At 43.2% G+C, this 24,437-nt stretch overlaps 1 protein-coding gene across 1 annotated transcript in view; it reads right to left on the reverse strand.

The window, feature by feature from the left end:
• Positions 1–24,437, reverse strand: part of b3glcta (beta 3-glucosyltransferase a) — a 52,259-nt gene continuing 27,822 nt past the window's right edge. Inside the window, exons 6-17 of the mRNA XM_061781086.1 lie at positions 14,740–14,849; positions 12,698–12,774; positions 11,837–11,948; positions 10,921–11,057; positions 10,747–10,810; positions 10,045–10,176; positions 8,929–8,998; positions 8,590–8,703; positions 3,070–3,169; positions 2,661–2,780; positions 1,778–1,922; positions 1–400 (exon numbers count right to left, since the gene is read on the reverse strand). Coding sequence (XP_061637070.1) covers positions 230–400; positions 1,778–1,922; positions 2,661–2,780; positions 3,070–3,169; positions 8,590–8,703; positions 8,929–8,998; positions 10,045–10,176; positions 10,747–10,810; positions 10,921–11,057; positions 11,837–11,948; positions 12,698–12,774; positions 14,740–14,849 — 1,352 coding nt within the window. The 3' untranslated portion in view covers positions 1–229. The remainder of the gene's footprint in view (positions 401–1,777; positions 1,923–2,660; positions 2,781–3,069; positions 3,170–8,589; positions 8,704–8,928; positions 8,999–10,044; positions 10,177–10,746; positions 10,811–10,920; positions 11,058–11,836; positions 11,949–12,697; positions 12,775–14,739; positions 14,850–24,437) is intronic.

The following is a 24,437-nucleotide window of genomic DNA, read 5'->3' on the forward strand; positions in this document are numbered from 1 at the left end:
TGGGATTAAAAAGCACATTGTTAAAAATGCACACATTTTATTTCAAAATAGATTCTACAGCACAGCAGAGTGCTATTTTGTGAACATTACAGAGAGAATGTCATTTGTAAGGTGTTCATTACATATACATATATCAATATTCGTAACATGCAAGCAGGTCCCGCACACACTGCATCGTAGCGTCACTGTTACAACATCTGGAACACGCTCATCCATACAGGTTGTTAATTCACAGCTCCGTCTTGGCGCTTTTATCGTTGTCGAGTCCAGCTGAGGTTTTACGGTCGCCGTCCTTCAGCCATTTGTCGAAAACGACCACGGGGTCGACGTTCCAGTGTTTGTGGAAAGAAATGGGCACCTGGTGGGCGAGCAAGTCCGCCGCGTAGTCCTCCGGCCGGGCCTGAAAGGCACCAATTGTCACAAAATCCGTAGTGACGCAGCAGAAGATGTGCACAAACGATGGGTTTTGGCAGCACTTTTAAGATTCGTTCATTACAAGACTAAAAACAAGTTCAACCTGTGACAGATGAATGCAACAATTGATTAGGGCGGAGATAAATAAAAAAAAAAAAAAAAGGCCGGTTTGCCAGAAACGCAATTAGCGCTTTGATTATTATGTGTGTCAGAAAATGCTGTTCTCTATTGGTTTTATTCCCAAATTTCAAAACATTTCAAGCGATTTAATGAAGAAAAATAATATTATTATTTTTTTTTTGACTGAGAAAATCCTCCCTGTTAATGGGTGCAAAATGGGGGGTTTGGAATTTCAGGAATAAATGTGAATGTCCGATACAGGCTCGATACACGATTTTTGAAGAAGGTTTGCCATATTTGTCATATACTATAAAGTAAATTAGCAATACAATGAATTAAAGAAACATTTTTAGTGATTGCATTCAAATTACAGATATACTATGACTATGTATACATATAAAATAAAAAATGATATTAAAAAATCACATTGAAATGCATCAATGAATCCATATTATGTGATAATTACAAGTTCCTCTCAATGAAATAACGTAAATCAATAAAAACGATTTGATTCAAATGGAACTATGAATGAATAGTTAAAAATAAAACAAACATGAAACAAATTATTTGAGTATATTGAGTCTGTAAAGTAATAAAAACCGATTATTATGACTGATAATGATCTAAAATACATTAAATTACAACGAAAATAAGAAAGAATCATTTCAAATGACATAACACAAATTACAAGTATACTACAATATACACAACTTACAGTACATATATATTTATGTATTCGTTTGTCCTCATAATAATTACAATTTTGTAAATAAAGCAATTAAGTTTAAATTAAATGAAAACATTTTTATTTGAGGTAGCAGAATAATTAGATATATACATTTTTTATTACTTTATTTAAAAAGAAAAGGAAGGATTTTATGTAAAAATTGTATGTTACACTCAACAACATAGATAAATAAATAAATCAAATATGAAATATGTCTAAGTTCAATTGAAAATAAAATATAATTAAAAGAAGCATCACACATCTATAGTGACTGCAGACTAAACATACAATGGAAAATAATTGATACAATTCTAATAAACTATTTGTTATATGTCATAATAGAATCTAGACTGTATAGTGATTAGTTTTTAGTACACAGTATAAAAATCTCTTTGTAGCGATGCTTCCCGACTCCCACGTAACTAAAGAGACCTTCTCTGTGGGCTTTTTTTCCTGGAACTATCTAGGTCGACTACAGAAAAATCCCTCCGCGGTGACTGAGTGAAGGATGGTCACCTGATGGAAAAGCGGACTGTGCGTGGCGGGAATGCCGAGAGCGTTGAGGCACATTCCAAGCACCATGTCGTCCGGCGCGTCGTCGCTGTAACATTTGCAGCCGCTTTGCAGGAGTCGCGCCACCGCCTCCCTGCTGAACACCATGCTGCACATGCAGACAAAAAAAACGTCCAAAATCAAATGATACCTTGCATTTCTCGTACCGGTACTTCTGCACAGTTCAACAACAACAACAAAAAACAGGTTAAGTGTACACTCCAGTAAAATGTACAGTATTTGTATGTGGAAGGAAGGGTTTATTAAGCATATGGGGCCCCACACAATAACAATACGGCAAGCGCGAAGGGACATTACCTCGAGCAGCTACGGAAGACAGAAGTTGGACAGGATATTTCAGCACCAAAATCCAATTCAACTCAACTCCCGTCATTTCGTCAAACAAAAGTTAGCTCTCTTAATGCTGACATAATGGGAAATGACATCAGTGCTACGGTATTGATCAAGCTTCAAAGTGTCTTAGCCATGGTATTGTTTCAACATCATATCGAGGTATGCACTTATAGTATCACAGACAGAATCCCATTATTTCCGATATTTCCTACGTTGGCCAACTTGTTCCACCTTAAATCCTCCACGAAGGCATGTAGCTGCTTATCATGCCAAATGTTTGCGTGCAGTAGCATAACTGTGGACTAGTGTGATGATGACTATGCACTCGCTCACATTTTAATCTGCTCCGGAAACCAAAAAGCTTTGCCCGCAAACGCAAAATTCCCGCCGCGTGAGCGGCGTTTTTAGAAGCCAACGGAAGCGGTTTATCTTCAAATGACAGATAACGGGATTTCCGTGATCCATCCGGCAGGCGTGCCGCGGGAAAGCTCACCCGCCGCCTCCCGTGATGTAGCCGTAGCCGCCCTGGCTGAGGCCGTAGCCGTAGCGCTCGCCCAGATACACGGCTTCCCAGGCACTGTAGCAGCTCAGCAAGGATCGCAGTCGGGGGAGGCTGAGGGGGACACACGCACACGCGCATTTCAACTCATCGTGACACACCAATCAACACAAACACACGTACGCGTCAAAAAACATCATCGTTCCTCAGACTTTACGAACGTGCGAACGTGTTCAGCATTGCACATGAAGATGCAACTTGATGAACAGAAAGTGGAGACAGATGGACTTTGGAGCCTTTCTTTTTTTTAAAAAAAAAAAAAATTTTGCAGGAAGGTGAACATCTGCCCAACGACATGAATACGATTGTGACGATGAGTTTTCGGGGGCCATAATCGCACAACCTGATCAGCGTGTCGTCGTCCACGACGAGGAGCCACTCGGTGCCGGGGACGTCGCCGCTCACGAATCTGTTGAGGATGGCGAATGTTTTCCCGCAGTGTCCTGCGAACACAGGCGGCCGTCTTAATTTATGTATGAAGATTTCATTTTGAAATGACTGGAGCGGCATCGTTAATCTGGTTTACACAGATGAATGACCCCGCTAAAGGAATAAATACCTCTTTAGGTACACATTAACTCCATCATCCCGTTAATGCACTCACTCGTCAATTCATGAGGTACAGCTAGACACAAATTGCCAGTGGAAGAACTGCTGAGGACCAAGCGAGAACCACTTTAAGGCAATTTATGAACCTGTTTAAATCTAAATGAGAACAAGTTTAGGAAAAGGCAAAGACTAAGCGAGGTCCAGTTTAGGGAACAGATAAGCACCAAGTGCGATTCAGTTTCGATCCAGAAAGGACAACGGGAGAACTAGGACCAAGTCAGAACCGGTTCGGGTCAAAGTCAGAATGGGATTAGGACCGAGGGAGAACCAGTTTAGAACAGCGAAAAGAAGCAAATTAGAACTACTTCAGGACCAGGTAAGGATGAAGGGAAGACCGGTATTGGACCAAGTGAGGACACGTTTGGAAACATGTAGGGACCCAATGGGAACCCGTTTTGGAGCATTGGGACAAAGTAAGGACCAGTTTAGGAGCATTAACGGGTCAAGTGAGAACCAATTTAATTAGGGCCAAGTAAGAACCAGTTCAGAAGGATGAGAGAACAAAGTGAGAACCAGTTAGGATCAAGAAAGGGCCCGGTTAGAAGCCATTGAGGACCAAAAGAGAACCTTTTTTTGAATGTTCCTAGACTGGACTGTGTTGGATCTCTGAGTTTCTTCCCCAACTGTGTGAACGTTGGCCACGACCGGTTGGTATGATCAAATCTGAACTGGTCCACGTTTGACAGCGGCAGAGCTGCTCCGGCCGGCACACGAACGGCAGAATTGTAAAACACAAAACGGCGCTCAGACAGAAAATCCCCAGTGGCAAACATCAGTTTATGAACAGGTAAGGACCAAGTGATAATCTGTTTCGTAATAAGTAAACCAACGAGTCAGAAATCAAGTAAGGGCCAACAGAGAACTCAATTAGTATCAATTAGGGTCCACGTGGAGAACATGTTTAAGACCAAGCAACAACAACAACAACAACAGGTAAGGACAAATTGAGAACCAGTATAGGGCCAGCTAAAACCAGACGACAGCCATCTCGTATTAAGTTAGCCAAGTGAGAAGCCATTTAAGAAAATCCGAACCAGCTTAGTACCGAGCCAAACCAAATTCAGTTTCAAAACATTTTAGTCAGAGCCAAGTGACAAACAGTTTAATACCACAATAAGCACTAAAGTGAGAACCAGTTCGAGAACAGGAATGGACAACTAGAATGAGAACTAGTTTCGAAGCAAGTGAGAACCCATTAAGGACTATGTCAGAAAACAGTTTCGAACCAAATCATAACCAGTTTCCAACGTGTAAGTGAGCTACGTGAACACAGTCATCATCAGGTCTGAGACAGGAAATCCCCGGAGGCAAACATCACATAGAATACGAGAGAAGAAGACACCTGACTGGATTATTTCAGTGGCAGCCAAGGTGCTAGTTGGTGTGTTAGCTGGCATCTGAGTATGGAATAAGAGGAAGGAAATCTAAATCTAAATCTATTTTTAGGGGGATCCACACAAAGCTGCCGAGCTGGTTTTCGAGTTAGATCGGCTCGCTTTGAGTGACGTTCGGGGCCCGTGGGAAGAAGCAGTCGCTTCCATGTTCATGCGCCTCGCCGTCGCTGTCGTTAAAATGCCGGCACCGAACAAAAAAGCTACCTGGACTGCTCGCTTTCACCGGAAAATGAGCAGTAGGAACCTTCTCCGCAGGCGACAACACACAAAGAGTTTGCCATGGATTACATTCCTTCATCCCATTTGCACCTGCTTGTCAAAACGCATCGCGGAAGATCCAAGTTGAATGATGTTAATGAGTCCCACATTGCTATTTTGAAGAGTCAAACTACATGAGGTTCCATAACAAGGAAAGATGAGGAATGGCGACTGCTTACGTCGCATAACTTCCCGTCTACAAAATTAAAAAAAGTGTTGTTAAGTGTTGCAAAAACAGAAAAAGCCACAATTTATACAGCTTTAAAATATGTATAAATAATCCCCAAAATATGTGGGCACTATTTGGCAATTTCACCTATTGCGCGGGTGGTCCGGAAGCTAGTCGCCGCAATAAACGTGGGATTCAATCAAATCTAGCAACATGTTTTTCTTCCCGTTTTGCTGATGTTTTGCTTCCAAAAGTGCTGAATTATGCATCAAAGTGCTTCCACCCGCCCATCCATCCATCCATCCGCTGGGTTGGCATCTCTTGACCGACGCACCTTCACGTGCCAGCGCATTAATGATACGCAGGCACGGAAGGCGCTCGGGTGGCAAACAAATATACGGAAATGAATCAAAAGCGACAGCCGAGTGGTGACGCGTTGATGCCTGGTGACTGCTGGGCGTCATTAGCATAACGCTGCAGGTTGTTGGGGGGGGGGGGAAGCCAGCGACAGGAGCAAATGATGCACGTCCGTCTGCTTTAAACTCCTGTTTTGTAAGTTGTTGGTTTTTTTCCCCCCTCGCTCCCAGGGTCCTCTATAATCTGACATCCATTATTCATAAACATTCATTAACATTTGTGCTTACGTTCGTTTAACCACAATGGAAATTGGCATTTCAAGCATTGAGATGCTTCACAAATGAAAAACAGTTTAGTCGAGCTTATCACGCGCAGGATGCTGTAGTACTGTGTTGTTTAAATAGTCACATCGCAAAGATCTGCGAGTAATTGAGGACCCCGAGTGTTTGTAATTGCAAATAGATGCCACAAGATGGCAGCAAAGGACGACCAAGCACAAAAGCGTGCCTATGTAAAAAAGATTTTAAGCAAATAACAGCGAATAGGTTCCGTCCTTCCACAAAAAAATAAATAAATACAAATAAAAGAAATGATACAATTTGCAAAGGTCGTGCGGAGGGTCACAGTAGCTGTCACTCCACTTCTGATCGTTAGCCTTGCTGGTGTTTATTTCTTTCCAACTGCTTACATAGAAACTATTTATTGATAAATATACTGTTTTCCCTCCTACATACAAAGCTGCTATTGTTGCTGCTGTTTGCATTCGCGATTGTATACAGTTTATCGTACAAAGGAATCCCTGCTATAAATGGGTTTTTACAGTATCCAGGTAAGTCCAGAAACTTACGAAACTTTAAAAATGCAGCCCCTCAACCTCGTTTTACCTGGCAATGTGAAATGTCATGAGGACAACCGCAAATAAATCTCAAGACCCCGTGCCCGAAAAGAAATTGGGATCATTTTGGCCATTCAAAATGTTTGGCAAACCAGATTTCAAACCCGAATTGCGAGAGATTGGAGTTTTCATCAGTGTGTGGTGAAAGTCCATCGTTGAAGAGATTTAAAAACTCCCACAACTGGCCTGAATGTAAAGATACAATTTCCTAATGTTTGTCAACAACGGACGCTAGGGTACTTCCAGGTGGCAGAACGAGATTGACTACGACTGAATTGAACTGAAATGACGAAAACCTGGGTTTGGATTTGGGTTGCGCTGCCAGATATACCATAAAGGTTAAGGATTTTCTTCCCCCCCCCCCCCCAACTTCCTTCACCATTACCAAAATGAACCCAGCGATTTAATCAAGTGGATGTCGTATGATTGGTTGGGTTGTCTTTGAGTAATTTCGCAATACATATTGACTAACCCGCTAGCTTATGTCATCTCTACAGTGCGATATCCATTTCAGCGTCAAACCTTTTTTTTAAATTATTATTATTATTGATCCAAGCAACAGGAAAGTCAATGATCTAGCCAGGCCCTCAATGATCCCGTCTATTTTGAAATCAGCTTACCAGTTGAAATGTGCATTACGGCCACCGTTGCGTCTCTCTTACAAACGGCTTATTTCATGTAACATCTTCGTTTCCACTGCACACATACAAACTGGGGCGTTAAAGGAGAAGGCTAACATTACAAATCGAGCCATTTCCCATGCTTCGCAATAACTGGTGAAAAGGTCTACAAAGTCTTCATGACAACATGTCGACCAGACTCGATTTGCCGAGAATGAACTTTAGAATAGTCAACAAAAGTTGAACAGAGAGCGCGTGCACGGTTCAGCGGGTCTCCTCTCGGCAGTTTGCGGCCCGTCGAGGTCCGACGAGCAGCACGGCGAACAGACTCGAAACCCCTCGTTATGCCTGCACAGAGTCACGGATGGAAAGCGCCGGATTGCGCCGCTCTCTTTCCTCCCTTGAAAGTGATTACAGCCCACGCGCCATCCCGCTCAGGTGCAACACCAAAGGACTTGGGCGGCCTTTTAGCCGCCGATAGCGATTTGCCGTCTGGAATAATTTGCCCCCCCCCCGAGTGGCCTGTGGCCTCAGGCGAGAGAGAGAAAGTGCCGGGAGCACTGTGAGACGCCGTGCGCATCCCGTCACAGAAAGTGACTCGGCAAAAATGGGATCTTTCGGACAAGTTGGCTCAGGAAGGAAAACTACAAGCGGTGCCAGGAGCTCTCACCGAGTCCAGCCCAAATGTTCTCAAGGTGCTCCTTTGAATGAGTTAAGAAATGAATGTGAAATATTCATCCAGCTGCCATGTTACATTCCCAACATCGCTAGAACAGCATCAACGTGCGTTATGATAGGAAGGTGAGAGAAAGGTGGGATGTATGAAGCAAATGGAATAAGCAACACTAACTAACTAAGACTCCGAACGCGTTGGCCGTATGGACGTTTTTGAGCGGCCCACGACACTTACGAAACTGAACAATCGACACGGCCTGTGTCGTTTGCAAGCATGGCACTATTTCCTACACTCGATACATCTCTCACTTGGAGTTTTCTCAAATCACGCATCATTCGGTAAGACGGGCATCGGAATGGCGATTGGTCAGTGCCACTTTCTGCTCTGCGTCAAGCTCAGCTTCGGATGACGAACTCTTTTTGCTTCATGACCAAGCTGATTTTTTTCGTTCTCCTTCAAACGTTGATGTTGCGCTTTGCTAAAAAGAAGACTATTTATCGGTGTTGCATTACGTTTGATGTTTTTTCAATGATGTTACACTTTCCTAAAAAGAAAACAAATGATAGCTATTGCAGAATCCTAATAAGAAAAAATATTGATGACGCACTTTCATCAACGGAAACAATTGAAGTTGTTTTACGTAATTGAATCTGTAGGTTTTACTTCAGGAAATTATGACCGAATGTGACTGAAAAACCTTGCGCGCTTTATGAATGTCTTAATCCAAATTGGGGTTGCCCAGCCTTGGAGGAGGTCGGCGGTTTCGACCGTATTAGTTACCGCGATAAGAATGCGGTCTCAGTCTCAGTCTGACGGTAAGGAAGAGAACCTTTTCCATATCGTCTCTGTGACCCTGAAGATGTCGTAGCTGCAACGTGCACTGACCTCTCTCCGTGTTGGGCACTCCCAAATCAACGGTCGGTATCGAAGCATCGGCATGGTCGCTGTAGTATTCCAGATAGACTGCGTCTCTCTCCCACGTCTTCTTGATGACGGGGACTGCGTTGCGTTCGGCGATAATGTTCAGAAATAGCTACAACTCAAAAATGTATGACATTTCCAGCACAATGGAAGCAAAAGCGATTTGACATTTCCAGCAGAGATGTCTGCCGCAGGAAACAAAACCTTTTAGCACAGTGTCAATCAAACCTCCACATTATTAGCTTTATAAAGGCATAAAAAAGGAAATCCATTATTTCAAGGGACATGGCAATAGACGCTTACCTCTCTCGCTGTGAAACTTCTTGCATGTTTTCACGGCAACAAAGACATTGTCCTTTTTTACCGGCTCCCCCTTTTCGGGAAAAGAAAAAGAGACTCGTCAGGCAGACGGAGGAGAAGCGGGGCGGTGGTTTTTGTTCGAAAATGCCATCGACTTTTGAGGCTGGCCCGTGTTGTGGTAAAGTGGAATCCAAAATTTAACAAGCACTTTCATAAACACACTAATTGATGTGACATTTTCCGAAGAAGAAAGCAATTGATGTGGCATTTTCTAAAAACGAAAGCAAGCTATTGATGTGATAGTTTTCTTTAAAAAAAAAAATAATAATCCAAACTTGTTTGAAAAAGATGAAACTATTGATGTTGAATTTAAATAGGTTTTATTGTTACATTTTCCAAATAATCAGTCCCAAATAGAAAACAAATCTTCATCCATCCGCTTCTCCTAACTAGCCTCTCCCAGCTATCATCGGGCAGGAGGCGGGGTACTACACCCTCAACTGGTCGCCAGCCAATCGCAGGGCACATGCAATTTAAGAGTCTTGAATTAACGTACCATGCATGTTTTGGGGATGTGGGAGGAAACCGGAGTGCCCGGAGAAAAGCCACGCACGCACGGAGACAACATGCAAACTCCACACAGGCGGGGCCGGGGATTGAACCCCGGTCCTCAGAACTGTGAGGCGGACGCTCGAACCAGTCGCGCACCGTGCCGCTGTTGCGCCATCCTTCAAAGAAAAATGATTGATGCAATAGGTTTTTTTTAAATAGCTATTGATTTTGCACTTCGCTAAAAAGAAACCACACGATGCATTTTCCTGAAAAAAGACACAAATTGTCAAGGAGACTGAGGACGAGCGCTGTGTTTGTCGTTGTCAGGCTGGGTTGTGCTGTGCAAAAGCGGAATGGCATTTCCTGCGAATGATCGCGGGACGGATTGGCTCAAGCTGAATTTGGATGAAATGGCTTCACAAAAAAGCAATTCAACATCCTTCCACAATAATGGACTCCACTCAACTCAAGCAGTAACAGTGAAGGTTGAAGACACATGCTGACATTTTGTTTGCCTCCTAAATTTCCTGGAAATCGTCGGTGGATGTTGGCGAGGTGGACACTCACACAAGGGGCAGGCTCGGGTCTCAGCGTGGTGGCGCACAGCTCGGCCCGAGGGGAGTCCTCGCGGTCCGTGCACAGCTGGGGCACGGCGGTCAGATGAGGACCGTTGCCGTTGTCCCAAACGTACAAGGCCACCTGCCACGCAGACGTGCCAGACGGTTACTGGAATGACTCGGAGAGATTCGCACGGTACAAATAAACTCCCGCTTTGACTTCAGAGTGTTCTACATTATGTTTTTTCAGAGTTTACAAGCTGTGGCACGGTCCATTTTGGGAAAAATTTGACTTAACCTCCGGCCACCATCAGTTCATGTGCAGTGAAAGTACAGGTATGTGTTGTCTGTTCTCACAGTTTCTTTTTGTTTTGGAATCCTACGTCCTTAGAAAGTAAGTGCTGAGAAGTGGATGATGTCCATCGAATAAAAAGGCAAAACAAGTTAAGCAAAAAGGAAGTGGGGGCAAAAAAATGTGTGTTTCAAATTCTCCAAGGGAAATGAAAACCCGTTATTGCAAAAAACGTTGAATTATTATTGTTTTTATATAGCACCATACTGTGGAATTTTGGGGTGTTTTGCTGGAACGGATTCAATGTATTTCCATTCATTTCGACGGGCAAAGTTGATTTAAGAGACAAGTGAGCATGGTTACAGAACAAATGAAACTCCTAAGCACCACCGTAAACAGAAGTCGAAGAACAGGACGCACCTCGTGTTTCAGGTCAATGGTGAAGTCCGATTTAAGCGGCTCCTCTCGGACTTTGTTGGCCAGCCTTAAGGAAATGTTTTTTTTTTAAAAACGAGAAATGACAACGTTACAGTGTACATTGACAATCTTGAAAGGTCATCTTTGAAAACAATACTTGGACGTGCGCTCACTGACCGGACCACCAGGGGGATGCTTAAGGCCCACGCGGCAGAGAAGTCTGGGTATTTAAAGACGGAGGGGTTTTCGGCAAAGGCGTAGTGATGGATGATGGTCGACTCGTCGTCGTGGAGCGGCTTCCCGAGGAACCATTCCTGATGAAAAGCAGTTCTGCATAAATCCCTTACATACGCTTTGGGTCCAATGTGACCCCATCTGACAGCAAAGAACATTCCCTTAAATGTCTTCCTTTCACCCTGAAATGTGTTGATATTTCCCAATGAAAATATTTCAAAATGTTTCTCTTTCGTACTCTACAAAATGTTTGTACATTCCAGGTCAAAATTGACCCGTGTCGAATAAAAATCAAGTGAAATAGTGATGGGGAATTTTCAAAGAGTACAAAAAAAAAAGTCACAGGAGGTGCTTGAAACAATCCTGAGAACTGTCTGCGTTCCCACATGCACCTGTTGGCCTACTTCATGTTATTTACACCTAACGACACTAACGACATATACATTCGTCACATCAAAAGAGTTTCCCATATCATTAAATACAATACAATGATTGATTTTCCACAATTGCGTGTTTTTCCACCAATGGACAAGTAAACACCTCTTAGCCTGTATAAATGCATTGTTCTTCACAGGCCAAACCCGAGGGTAGACGTTGAGCGCTACTTGAAAGTTTGCTTGAGATCAATATTCGACCCACATTGCCAACAAACAAATGTCAAAAAAAGAAAAAAATGATCTCACCAGCCGAGAGACTTTTTAATTAGCACGGCGGCGGCGGCGACGTGACTGACACGTCTGTCGGCTGTCACGGGGAGCCGAGCGGATGGCGGAGCTCTTAATTGAGCAGACGCTTTGTACCTGACGGTATTTTTGGGGGGCGAAGAAGCAGAAGGGAAAAGATGGAAGCGGCGGCTTACTTTATTCTCGTCAAACTTTGCGAGCGCTTCGACGAGCCTCGACGTCTTCACGCCGGTCTCCTCTTCCAGGAACACGATCCACGAGGAATTCTTCCCGAAAGAGCCAGACAAACTGAGCACATGGGGAAAAGCAAGTTCTCGTCTTCTTTTGCATTGCAGATTTCCTTTGGGCAGTTACAACAAGAATTATCCCAATACATTTGAAGACCTCCCCCAACTATTTTTTTCAAATATGAACATCTAACAAATATTTCTTAGGATTCAAAGGGAAGCAAGTTGAAGTTGAAGCCTGGCTCTGGGCTCTGCGAGCTATGCTATTATTTTTTCTCATGTTATTTCTTTTTAGTATTTTTGCTGTTCTTGTCGTTGTTGTTATGAATGCTATTGGTTTCATTCTCGTTTCTCTTTTAAATTGTTTTTTTTTTTTTTTTTTTTTTACTCTCTGATATGGATCTCCGGGTCTGAAAGAAAGAATAAAGTATGATCATTTCTGTTAGCTTGTCTATGGGGTTTCACATTACATGTTAGCATGAAGCTATCCGATTTTCATTACACAAAATTATTTTGTTTGGTTGATCATTTTAAAATTTCAATGTACTGAAAACGCTAAATTGTTTTTGTTTAACATGTCAGTTGAAGCAGGCTTTTGGTCTTAATTTGAGAACAGTGTGAGCGTGAGTTTTTCTTTTTTCTTTGTTTCCTCCGTGATGAAGTTTAAATGTATATATACTGTAGCATGTGGGAGGGGTAAAACTGTTTTTTGTTTTCTCTCTACAATGCGCTCTTCCACCCACATCTCGCAGGTGATTCTGTAACGTATCCCCCGTATCTCACACTATAAACGGGATTGAATGTACTCACTAAGGCAGCAGAGGAAGGACGCTCCAGTCTCCCTCGTTGTCGGACACACTGTGAAGGAGCAAAACCACTGGAGGTTTCTGGAAGAAAACAAAAAAGAAACTGTGACAAAAGAAACAGTTAACGGTTTGATTGGCACTTGAAAAAAAAAGACCCGAGAGCAACCTTTTGTCTGGGAACATAAAACAGCAACCCCCAAGATTAAAATGACTCAGCTGCAACTGCAAATGACATTGACGTGCAAAATGTACAATTCTTCTTGTTTTAAAAAGAAGAATAATAAGAATAATTTATCACACCGATTATAATCCGTCGAGGGGACATTTAACGCTCACTCTGCTGCACAGTGGAACCTTGGGGGATATTTTCGAGACCCACCCGCGATAGGTGAAAATCGACGCTATAAATACCATATGGAAAAAAAGTGTGGGTGTTGAAACATAATTGCCAGGCATCATGCAGCGCGCTCAGTACTGCCCAGAATGTTGCCGGACAACTAGATAGGACAATCTAATTCAGTGGGCGCTCTATCAATTTCAATTTCAATTTCATTTAGAATTGCCTGTATCGAGTAAAAACCCATTGAAAAAACAATTGCTGTGATATAGCAGCGATTTCACTGTATCCCGAAAATGAGTTGTGTTCTCGTAGTTGCAAAAGTACCCCCCCCCCAAAAAAAAAGAAATCAATACAGACTGGAACCGTATGGCTCGTTAGGACCAACACATGCCAGCCGCCATTACTTGTCATTACGCCAACGTCGGCGCAACCCGCAGAAACGTCGGGCAGCGGGATGATGAGGCAGATGATCCCAACATCAAAGCACTACAAATGTCTGTGTTTCCTAAATACATCAAAGCCCAGCACGATGCAGAGTTGAAACAACAACACAACAACAACAACAACACATGCAGAAACATTTCTGGAACTGGAAGGAAATACATTTGAACTGATGTAATGTTAAATACATCACATGAAACATATGTATGAGTCTATGGGAATCTATTTGAGTATGAATTCCATATTCTTGTACTGTATGGTTGGCACAACATCCACTGCATAAACTTAGTTTGAGAAAACAATTTATTTTTTTTTTTTTTAAATAAATGAAAAAAAAAATCAGGAATATATGACTTCAATTAAGAAGACTAAGAAGGAACATTTGACTTGGCAAGGTTTCTGTAAAAACAAGTCCACAGAAGCACCACATTTTCGCGGTCCAGCATTCACGAAATCACCCAATTTCTTTTGGAGGCTATATTCCGTTATTTACTGAAAAACGTATTCGCTGTTTTGTGCTCATGCCAAAGCAATAAAAGTATTGTTTTCCAAACATTTCATGGCCAATGAACTACAACGTTGACGTGAGCTAAGGTGCGTCAATTAGACAAAAACAATGCTTTGGCGCCCTCTTGTGGCATTTATGGGCAATTGTAAACCTTTTTAGCAGGGCGTCAGTTTGATTGATTGATTGATTACATGAACACAAATGTGGAACAGAAGATAATTACAAAAGAAGGAAAGAAGAAGGAACATTTTAAAAGAAAACACTGGCATTATCAATAGCATCCTTCGGTACAGTTTACATGTTCAAAAGGAAGATGGAAGATGTAAAAGACTCCTCTTGTCATATCATTTGGACTTGTATTATGTTCGTACAATCTGAGGTTATTCATATATTATGCTGTTGTGCAATTTATTCTCGCCGAGTTTCGCTATCCCTTTCCTCCGTGACTAGCGGGTTTCACTTTATACATAGCTTAAAAAGGACCGCTGTTTACACCCACACTTATAGAATGATGGTATTTATTCCTTTAAAATAAACTCATCATCAGCTAGAGAATCTCAATAACCACAAGTTATAACATGAGGATTTTTAAGGGGGGGAAATGCGTGAAGCAAGTGAACTGCTGCTCTTGCACAAAAACTGGTAAAAGGAAATATCTTTGCAGGCAAAGACCGAGCATAGTTTGCCTTGATTTCAGATACTGAATCTTGCTTACATTTAAGTTTTTGCATTGTGACTGACCGGCGTTGCATCTTACCTCTGATCGAGCGTGCGCCTGTTGGAGCAAATCCTCTCGCCGTTTCTCCGCCTGCCTGGCGTGGAAGGAGTTGCTCTGACTCCGGATGACGAACACAACCTCCTGAAGAGCTGCGGGAACACCAAAGGCTCGAGACGTGAGGAATAAGAATGGCAGCTATCGGTGACCTGCCGTGCCTCAATCGGGGTGGGGGTGGGGGTACATCTGGGGTGACTTCCGCTAATCTCCACTGCGCGCCCGGCGATAATAAGCAAGGCATTAAGAGCTTAATTAGCTGGGAGAAGCTGTAATGTCACAGCCCAGACAGTGTGCGGAAGGAAAAATGACAAGTACCATAACAACCAAAAAACAGCTTTCGAAATAAGACTAAGCAACACGACTGCTTGCATACAATGAATTGCCGTCCTGTTGTCGGCATGTCAAGGCTATGTGTGCCACATTAAAGTTACGAGTGGTATATTAAGGTAATGCGAAGAATATTAAGGATAACATGAGGCATGTTAAAGCGAAGTGGTGCCTAACAATCACGCTGTTAAGCTTAAGGAAACATGAGACGGTATGCGAAGTGAATTAAACCTCATCTCGCCAAAACAATCACTCAAAACTACGTGTGGCATCACAATAACGTATTTGTCTCATCAAAACAATCATTCAAAGCTACTTGTGGCATGACAACCACACGCTCGTGTCGTCAGAACAATTATTCAAAGCGACGTGTGGCATAACAATCACATGCTTGTGTAGTCAATACAAACTCAAAGTGATATGCGGCCCAACATTCTGGCGCTTAAGGTTACGAGTGGAAAACACAACAACAACAAAATAATAAAACATAAGAATCACATGCTCGTCTCAGAAAAACAAGTATTCAAAACCGTGTGGCATAACTATCCCGTACTAAACAATCCCTCTCAAAAGCTGCGTGTGGCATAACAATCACACACTTGTGTTGTCAAAAGATATATGGAGCATAAAATCTGTTTGTGTAATCAAAATCAAAATTCTCAAAAGCTACATGTAGCATAACAATCACACGCTTGCGTCATCAAAATAATCACTCTCAAAAGCTATGTGGAGGATAAAATCCGGTTGTGTAATCCAAATTGAAATTCTCAAAAGCTACATGGCATAACAATCACACGCTTGCGTCGTCAAAATAATCCTCGTCAAAGCAATATGTGACCCAACAATCACACGCTTAGTGTTCTGTGTGGCATATTAGGGTTATGCGAGGCCTATTAAAGCCATGTATGGCCTAACAATCACATGGTTAAGGCTTTGCGTGGCTTATTATGGTTACGTAACAAGCATATTTTGCCCAACTATGGAGTAGAGAGTGCTAATATTTGTTTTCAAATGTAAAGGATGAAGTAAAAGTCATCTAAAAAGTACAGCTACCTGAAGAGTCAATTTAAGTATAGTAATGAAGTATTTGTACGTCCCCGCTACTGCTTTAGACTTGATGCCTCGCTATTGGCTCCGACATTCCCCGCGGTGAATCACCCCAGGGGAAAAAAAGATGGCGAAGCGCTGCACTCATTTGGATTTGAAGGACGGCTTTCCGGTGTTTAGGAGTTGTCACTTGTGAAAGGACGCAGGCCATTTTTGTCCCCTTGGTGCAGTTTGGCTCGTACGAGGCTGTGCGAGAGCCGGGAGGGCTTTGCATTAGACTTTGTTTGCGCTGTCAATGTCATTCGTCACCGAGCGCGGTCACTATTGCGGACCTTTCAAGGGATGTCACGTGAAGACGAACGGCGGGGAGAGCTCGCCGGCTTAACGACGAGCCTGCGATATCAAATCTTCTGTGCACTCGGCTGTGAGCAGAATGTCATCACCACCGAGGAGAGATCCAGATTATATCAGCGAGAACACATTTCCTTCATATTTAGCGGCGTTGAGATGAATGTGTTTCTGCTTCCTGTCAGGAATTGAAAATTGCAAAAGCCAGTAACTCAGATTTTGTCTTTGAAATGGGATTGAAAACTGGGACCAGTGGTAACAAACACAAACGCAACGCAACACAATACAGCGGTACCTCGACTTGACTCGCTTGGTCAATTTTGAGCTCTGTGTTGCACTAAAGGCAAAAAAAAAATCATTTATGTTGAGCTTCGGGCTCTTCTCAACAACATCTGACCACCATCAGTTCACGTGGATACCTAGCGGTGAAACTCGTGTCCTTTTATTACTTTCACTTAGTGAAGAAGTTGATTCAGTACTTCTACTTAACAAGAGAATGTTGAATACATTTGCCCCTTCTGAGGAAAAGCAATTAAGACGTCTTGGTTTGTCCCCATCTTGACAGGCAGCTCGGATGACTCGCTTGCGATTAATCGCGCAAGGCGTTCTCGGTTCTCGGCAACTCAGATGACGACTCGGCACCAAATTACACACGCGGATTTAACGCGATTCCCATCATTCGCAGAGAAGAGGGTCGTAAATTCTTCTTTTCCAGGAAGAAGCGCTTTGAAATAAGCGGAGTCATTTAGCTTTTGAATGACTGCAAACAAATCGAATGGACGTAATCACCTTAGTCTGATCGTACTGGATTTTTTTCTGGATTGCGGTAAAGGAACGAATACAATTTGAATCCCGAGGCGCCACAGTATACTTAATGGCGATACACTAATGCCCTCGCAAGTGGGAAAGTAGAGCCACCGATGAACTTGTTCGGCTGTTTATTGAATGTCGGGAGATGAGTCAAACACAAACCCAACAGGCGCACTCACGCAGGATCGGCTCTCGGCGACAGGTCACGCCCGCCCGGACATCCGCACGCAGACTCGTTGACGTCAAATGCCACCCTACCGCGAGGCACATACTGTATCGAACAGACACACACTACAACACATGCGGCATTTTATACACATTTTATTCTGGCATGTTTTGTGTGTTTGGTCAAATACATTTACGATGTGTTTAAAAGTGGATGTTGGAGAGAGAAAAGATTCCCATATGGTTCCTCTCGATGACAGATTTTCACCTATTGAGGCTGGGTCTGGAACATATCACCTGTGATAAACAGGGGTATACTGTCGATGAGAACTGTGACGTAGTTCCCCCCACCGCCCTTTTCAAATGTAATTCAAACGTATTTATGTATTTATTTATGTTTTACTTGGACGTAATTGTAGTAGGTGAACCGCGACATGTATGTGGCCCACAGTGGAAAAAGCTCGGACATCCCAGATGTCAGGACAAAGACGTCTTTCACAATACCACAAAATCAAAGTTCAGAAAGCGGGGCCGAGAGCTTGTCACTCATGACAAAGATCCGATTGATCCCCCCGGATTTACGAAGTCTCCCAACGGAGAGACAGGTCCACAGGTCTGAGCTTAGATGGCAAATCCCCACCGTGCGCCACCTCCAAATGTCCTTCTGCTGAGCTCGCTCAATGGCTGACTTTGCGGCCATTTCCGGAAAACCCAGATTGACGGCCGAATCAGATAAACCATTTCCCAATCCATCGTCGTGTAGATAAAATTGTGTTCTGTGTCGAGGGGCAAAAAAAAAAGAAAGAAACTAATTAAGAGCGAACTCACAGACCTCGGCTCGATACTAATAGCTTTCGACTCATCATCAAACTGCCGAAAGAAGAAAAGAAAAAAAGAAAGGAACAATCCGGTAAGTGTCCTTCCTTCCCTTCCATCCATATTGTGTCCTTCTCCTTTCAGGTGGAAATCCGCATCTGCCGCCGTTAGCCAGCGTCTGGCCACTCGTGATCGAACGAGGCAGGCGACGACCGCGCGATCAATACGTCGACCTGTGCGCCCGACTGGCTGTCAAACATGACCGAACGGGTTAGCTGCGAAGGAACCGGAAAAGTCAACCGACAGACGGTTACAGGCGTGCACGCGGGAGGGAGTTTGATGCCGAGTGGGCGTCTGTTCGGTCTTGGCTGTGTACTCTCTCTCGTCAAGATGAGCTTTGTGATGACGGACTTCAATTCGACGGGGACGGCAAATGACGAAACACAAATAATGTGCTTGCTGATTTGCAGTCGATTTTTCAGGTATCTGGACTTTACTTGAGTACGGCGAACCCCCACATATTTGCGGTTCAGCATTTGGATGTTGGATGCGGATATTTTTTAGGGGTGGACTTAGCCACCGTTATTCGCCGGAAAGCGCCATCTGGTCGAGGAGCTTCTTTTAGACAAAAGTAGTCCCTTTGCCGCCATCTTGTGGCATCTATAGGTAAACAGGGGATTAAGCCTGGGTTAGGTTTTCATAGTGTTGTAACAAAGAACTAACTCTAGTCCTTGCTAAGTAGGATTTTCAAGACAGCGTTAGCGTTGAAAGCCTGGATTCGGGTTTCAACAAAGCTTTAGGGTTTGTATTTGGGTAGTAGGGTTTCAAACCAGGGTTAGGGTATCAAGTTAGGATTTCAGTTATGGTTTCAAAACAGGTTTTGGGTTTCAAGTCAAGGTTTCAAGCCTGGGTTAGAGTTTCCAACTAAGTTTAGTGTCTCAAAGTCGGATCAGGGTTTACAAATGAGGGTTTCGGGTCAATTTGGAACAGATGCAAAAGAATTGGAAGGGGATAAAAAAATAATAATAATTCCACTGAGGAAGCTTAGGAGGGGAAAGTAACTTCTGTGCTTCTCCTGCGGCCAACGCAACCTGGAGGCCAGCGGTGATTACAAGGACGAAGGGCGCTAAAGTGAAATAGGTTACGTATTTGCAGATGTGTGTGTGCGTGCGCACATACGCTGCGAGTGAATGCAGATGGCCTGCAGCCTGGTTAGCCCAAATCCATGGTGACACTTCCCGAGAGCGGGAAAGTGGATGTTGCGGAGGACAGCGGAGGAGAGCGGCACGACCTCCGGGCGCCGCTGTCAACTCCGTGGAGAGGTGCGCGGTGAAGGTGTGCGCAAAAGGGCACAACTCAATACGAACGAAGCGCCAAGATAAACACTGGATGCAGCTGAGCTATATGGACGCGTGGAGGAGACGACACTGACTGAGGCTCGGTCCGCAATAGTGAGTACGACCTCCGCATGTTTGTAAATATTGACATCTTTTTTAGGGACACTGAAGAAAGTCAGTGTACAGCTTGTACTGTCAATTCATCAACTATTTAATCAATCAAAAGCAGCAGTTCAACAGGACAGGTTAAACAAGTTGAGTGCACGTGCGAAGAGTCATATCCACATGTTGTCTTTATTAGTGTTCAAACCTGACGCCGCAAACAGATTGCTGAAGACAAGCCGACTAAGGACATGGATTTTTGGAACCACGTCCTGTGGTCCGACGAGACCAAGATGAAGCTATTTGGTTCAGATGATGTCAAGCGCGCGTGGTGCGGCAAACAGATGAAGAGTACAAAGACAAGTTTATCTCGTCTACGGTCAAGCACGGTGGTGGGAGCGTGATGGTCTGGGGCTGCACGAGTGCAGCCAGCACTGGGGGGCTACAGTCCATTGAGGGAAGCATGAATGCCAACATGTGCTGTGACACAGTACGGCAGAGTAGGATCCCCTCCCCTTGGAAACAGGGAAGAATCCGTACATGATAATGACCCAAACGCACCTCCATCGGTAAAAGCCTCGGTAAAGACGCTAAGGGGAAAGGTGATGGGCCGGGCACTAAACACCATTGAGCGTCTGCGGGGCAGGTGAAACCGCAGGTGAAGGGGCACAAGGCTTCTGACATCCACCAGTTCCATGATGTCGTCACGGACGAGAGAAAGAGGATTCCAGTGGCGAACTTCGAAGCTCTGGTGAACTCCGTGCCCAAGAGGGTTCAGGCAGTGCTGGAAAATAATGGGGCACAATTGGAACATTTTCACCTGAGGGTATACTCACTTTTGTTGCCAGTGGTTTAGAAATGAATGGGTGTGTACCAAGTTATTTTCAGTGGACAGGAAAGGCATTGTGAGTTCGAAATCCCATCAAGGAACTGAAATTCCAGTCACAAAGGAGAGCTGAACTGTAAATAGTTCACGTGGGGCGCCATTAGGCTAGAGCGATGATGCCATCAGGACTCCGGCACACGTCTTCATTGCCGGGCATAATCGCACGTGACCGAGGACGGCACAGCCTCATCTTCATACTCGGCAGATGTGATTCTCCCCCCCGCTACTCGTGCATCTCATCGAGCGTCCGATTCCCATGCTGCGCAATCTGCAGCACTCCGCTGACTCGTGTTATTGAAGACATAAGCCACTTGTAAGTAGAAGTGCTGATACAGACTGGTTATAGAACAAGTACTGATTCAAGTCCTGTATTTTTCTAAAAGAGAATGATGATATGCAGGTACAAAAGTAAAAAGAAAGTCATCAAATCCTTTCCATTTTGGATTAACGTCACGCTACTTGTTTAAGAGCTAGCTAGCGTTGGCGCTGCTTTGACGCTGTCAAACCGTGTTCTCGTGACTTTTGCCAATGTTGTGAAATGATAACAAAAAAAAGACACATGACTTGCATGTGTCTTTTTAAGAAGAGCAACATACCTTCTGAATTGTACAAAAGTGAAAGTTCATTTTTATTGTCAATTCTATACGCTACCCATTCGCTCATGTGAACTGACGAAGAAAAATGCTGAATTAGCTAACAATGAAAACAGAAACTAAACACTACAAAATGACTTGAGGACGGGTATAAAGTATTTGTACTTCGTTGCTTCCTTCCACTGTCGGAAAGTCGCACATCTGAACCCGGAGAAGAATTCAGGCCGCAGCTTCCCCGACCGAGCCGTCGGGAATTAACGGTCGATCCTCACGCTCGCATCGGGAAGCCCAAAATTCAATACTGCCGCAAAGAGTTTGGATTTTGCTATTTGAAAAGAGCCGTCAGATGGGAAGAAGTGGTCCAGCGAGGCACAGAGATGGACATTTATATGAATACACATTTTTTTATTGACTTGCAGGATTTCTCTCCTAAAAATATCAGCAGGGGTAATGGTAAAAATGCTAATTCAAAAAGTTAAGTGTGTGCATTGGGAATTTGTATCGCAATATTTTGGTTTCAAATGACATAATACACTAAAATATCAGGGTTCATCATTGGCGCCCCATTCTACTGTATCTTTGTATTCTATTGTTAGACATGTGAGATTTACAGTAAACCTTCACTGGGAGTGGCAAAGATCCGCTTTGCCTCTTAGAGAACTCAGCGAGTCGTCGTTTCATTTCCTCAAAGTGATGGTATGCGATAACCTCCCATTTCTTGACAGCGAGAAAAAGACAACAGGGGCTAAGGAATACTTTTAAGATTTTTTAAAGTATGTTTGAATACATTCGAATGTGTTTAAGGGTATAAGAATTTGTTTTAGTTTCTTTAATTGCGGTTTTTCAACTATTGCGGGAAAAATAACCCCTGGTAAACCTTTTTGCAGTTCGCGATTCACAAATTCACCCGTATATGTTATTTTCTGTGGAACCGTCGGCAGCTATTTGCTGAAAAAACAAATGTATTCCTGGTTTTGTGCTCTTTCTTTATAGCCAGGATTTGAAGCCACCCTTTTACAGGGCAATCTGACCAAGTGTAATGACTCGCCATCCAAAAAAAAATAGAGACTTTCAAAATTCAGCCCCCTAAGCCAATTTCACATGGCAACATAAAATCCGGTAGGCATGCAGACTGTGAGTAGACTCCCAAAATACGTCTCAAGAAGCCATGCCTTAATATGGACAGGAAGTCAACCATTTTGGTTTGAAGTGGCAATTTTAGGGGCATTTTTGGGCAAGACTGATGAGATTCGTCATTAAAAAAGAACCAGAATTTCCCTTGGCATGCCAATCACGAGTAGACCCACAAGAAGACCGATGAGATGACACAGGAAGTCAGACATTTTGGTTTGAATCATCAATCAGTTTTCTCATTAATGTCCCGCCCATAAAACATTCAGAAGCGCCACCTAATGGCTAAACAAAAAATCCATCGACGTACAGGTACATTGCCGTGAAAAAGTATTTGCCGCCTTCTCAAATTCGTATTTTCTTGCATAGTTTCCACTTTCATGTTGAAGATCGTCAAACAAATGTAAATACCAGACAAAGATGATGATACATTTGTTTGATGATCGTGAGCGGTAAAGTAGGGAAACCGTACAAAAAAAAAAAAAAAGAGAATTTGAGAAGAGGGCAAACACTTTTTCACAGCACTGTAAATGTTCCACCACTGACATCTTTGCCCACACACAACCAATGAAAAAAAGTTCCTTACTACTTTTGCATTAGCAATAAATAATACATAGAGATAGAGACATCTATCATACCATCTATATATTGGGCCGACACAAACAATTCTCAATATTCTCCACAGGCCAGTCAAGATCGACTGGCGTGAAAAAGCCAATCGCGATTCGCTCGGTGCGAGACGGCCTCACTTTTCTTTTGTCCCCCGCCGCCCTTTAAGACGGATGTTTGCATTTGTGGCAAATGACAACATTATGAAGTCGGTCGGGTGCTACCGCTTGTGTGGAGGGGATGAAAACACACTCCAAAAAAAGAAATCGGAAAAAGAGAAAGGGAAAAGAATCCACCTCAAATTGCGAACCGATAAGACACGTCGTCGCCTGATGGAAAAAGAAATATAGATTTATTATTTAATCACTTGCGATTAAACATGAAATTAGGGTTTCGAGTCAGAGTTTGTAGCCTGGGTTTGGCTTTGCAATTACAGTTTCAAAGACGCATTTCAGGACAAGGTCAGGGTATCAAGCTTGGCTTTCAAGTTAAGGTTTCCAGAAAGGATTGGGGTTTTAGGTTCGGGTTTAGAGGTCAGGTAAGGGTTTGAAATTAGGCTTTCAAAGTTCAGCTTTGAAATAAGGATTTTGAGCCGGTGTCGGGGCTGGAGGTTAGGGTTTTAATAGAACGGTTACAAGCCGAGGTTACGGTGTCAGGTTAGGGGTTCAAGTTGGGGTTTTATGTCAGGGTTCTGGCTTGCAATTAGGGTTTCAAGACAAGGTTAGAGTTTCCAATTAACATTTTAAGGCAGCATTATGGTTGCAAATTAGGGTTTCAAGCATCTGTTAGCTTTTGAATTAGGGTATCAAGTTTGGGTAAGAGTTTGAAATTATGGTTTCGAGCCTTGATTAGGGTTTCAAATTAGGGTTAGGGATTTTATTAAATGAGCTTTTTCTGCCTGGGGTTAGGGTTTTAAAACTCGGTTCCACCTGTAAAATGAGGGTTTCAAGGCTGGGTCAGTGTTTCAAATGATTAAGCATTCTAAAGCTGGCTGCGAGTGCTTTTGTGAGGAATGAAGAGAATCACTAAAAAAGAAAAGAATCCCTCTCAAATTACGACGGCTTAAGCCCCCAATGAAGCGAGAAGTCTTTTCATGTTTTCGCTAGTCTATTGGTGTCTGCAGTTGCCGAATGGGAAATTAAAATATACTGATATTTGATTTTGTTTTCATTTTACAATCACGCATGTGTTAATTTGTCAACCAATTTGAATGAAGACAAACTTACTGTGGCAAACATTTGTGTTGTCTTAAATGATTGCGTTCATGTTGGGAAGTTTGAAATACAAAAACAAATTCAAGTCAGCGCCCCCCCCCCCCCCCCCAGCATGAAAGCAACGCTGTGATTCATTATAAGTGGGTGCCGATCTTAATCCAAAGGTGGCATCATCAAACGGTGCTTTTGATTCAAATGAAAAGGAAGAAAAGCACAAGCAATACAATTACATAATACACTGTGTGTGTGTGTGTTGTTAATAAAATACGAGCATTAGTCACGAGTGGAGGTGGAA

The sequence above is a fragment of the Phyllopteryx taeniolatus genome, chromosome 8, assembly GCF_024500385.1.
Source record: "Phyllopteryx taeniolatus isolate TA_2022b chromosome 8, UOR_Ptae_1.2, whole genome shotgun sequence".
In the NCBI taxonomy this organism is placed as follows: Eukaryota; Metazoa; Chordata; class Actinopteri; order Syngnathiformes; family Syngnathidae; genus Phyllopteryx; species Phyllopteryx taeniolatus.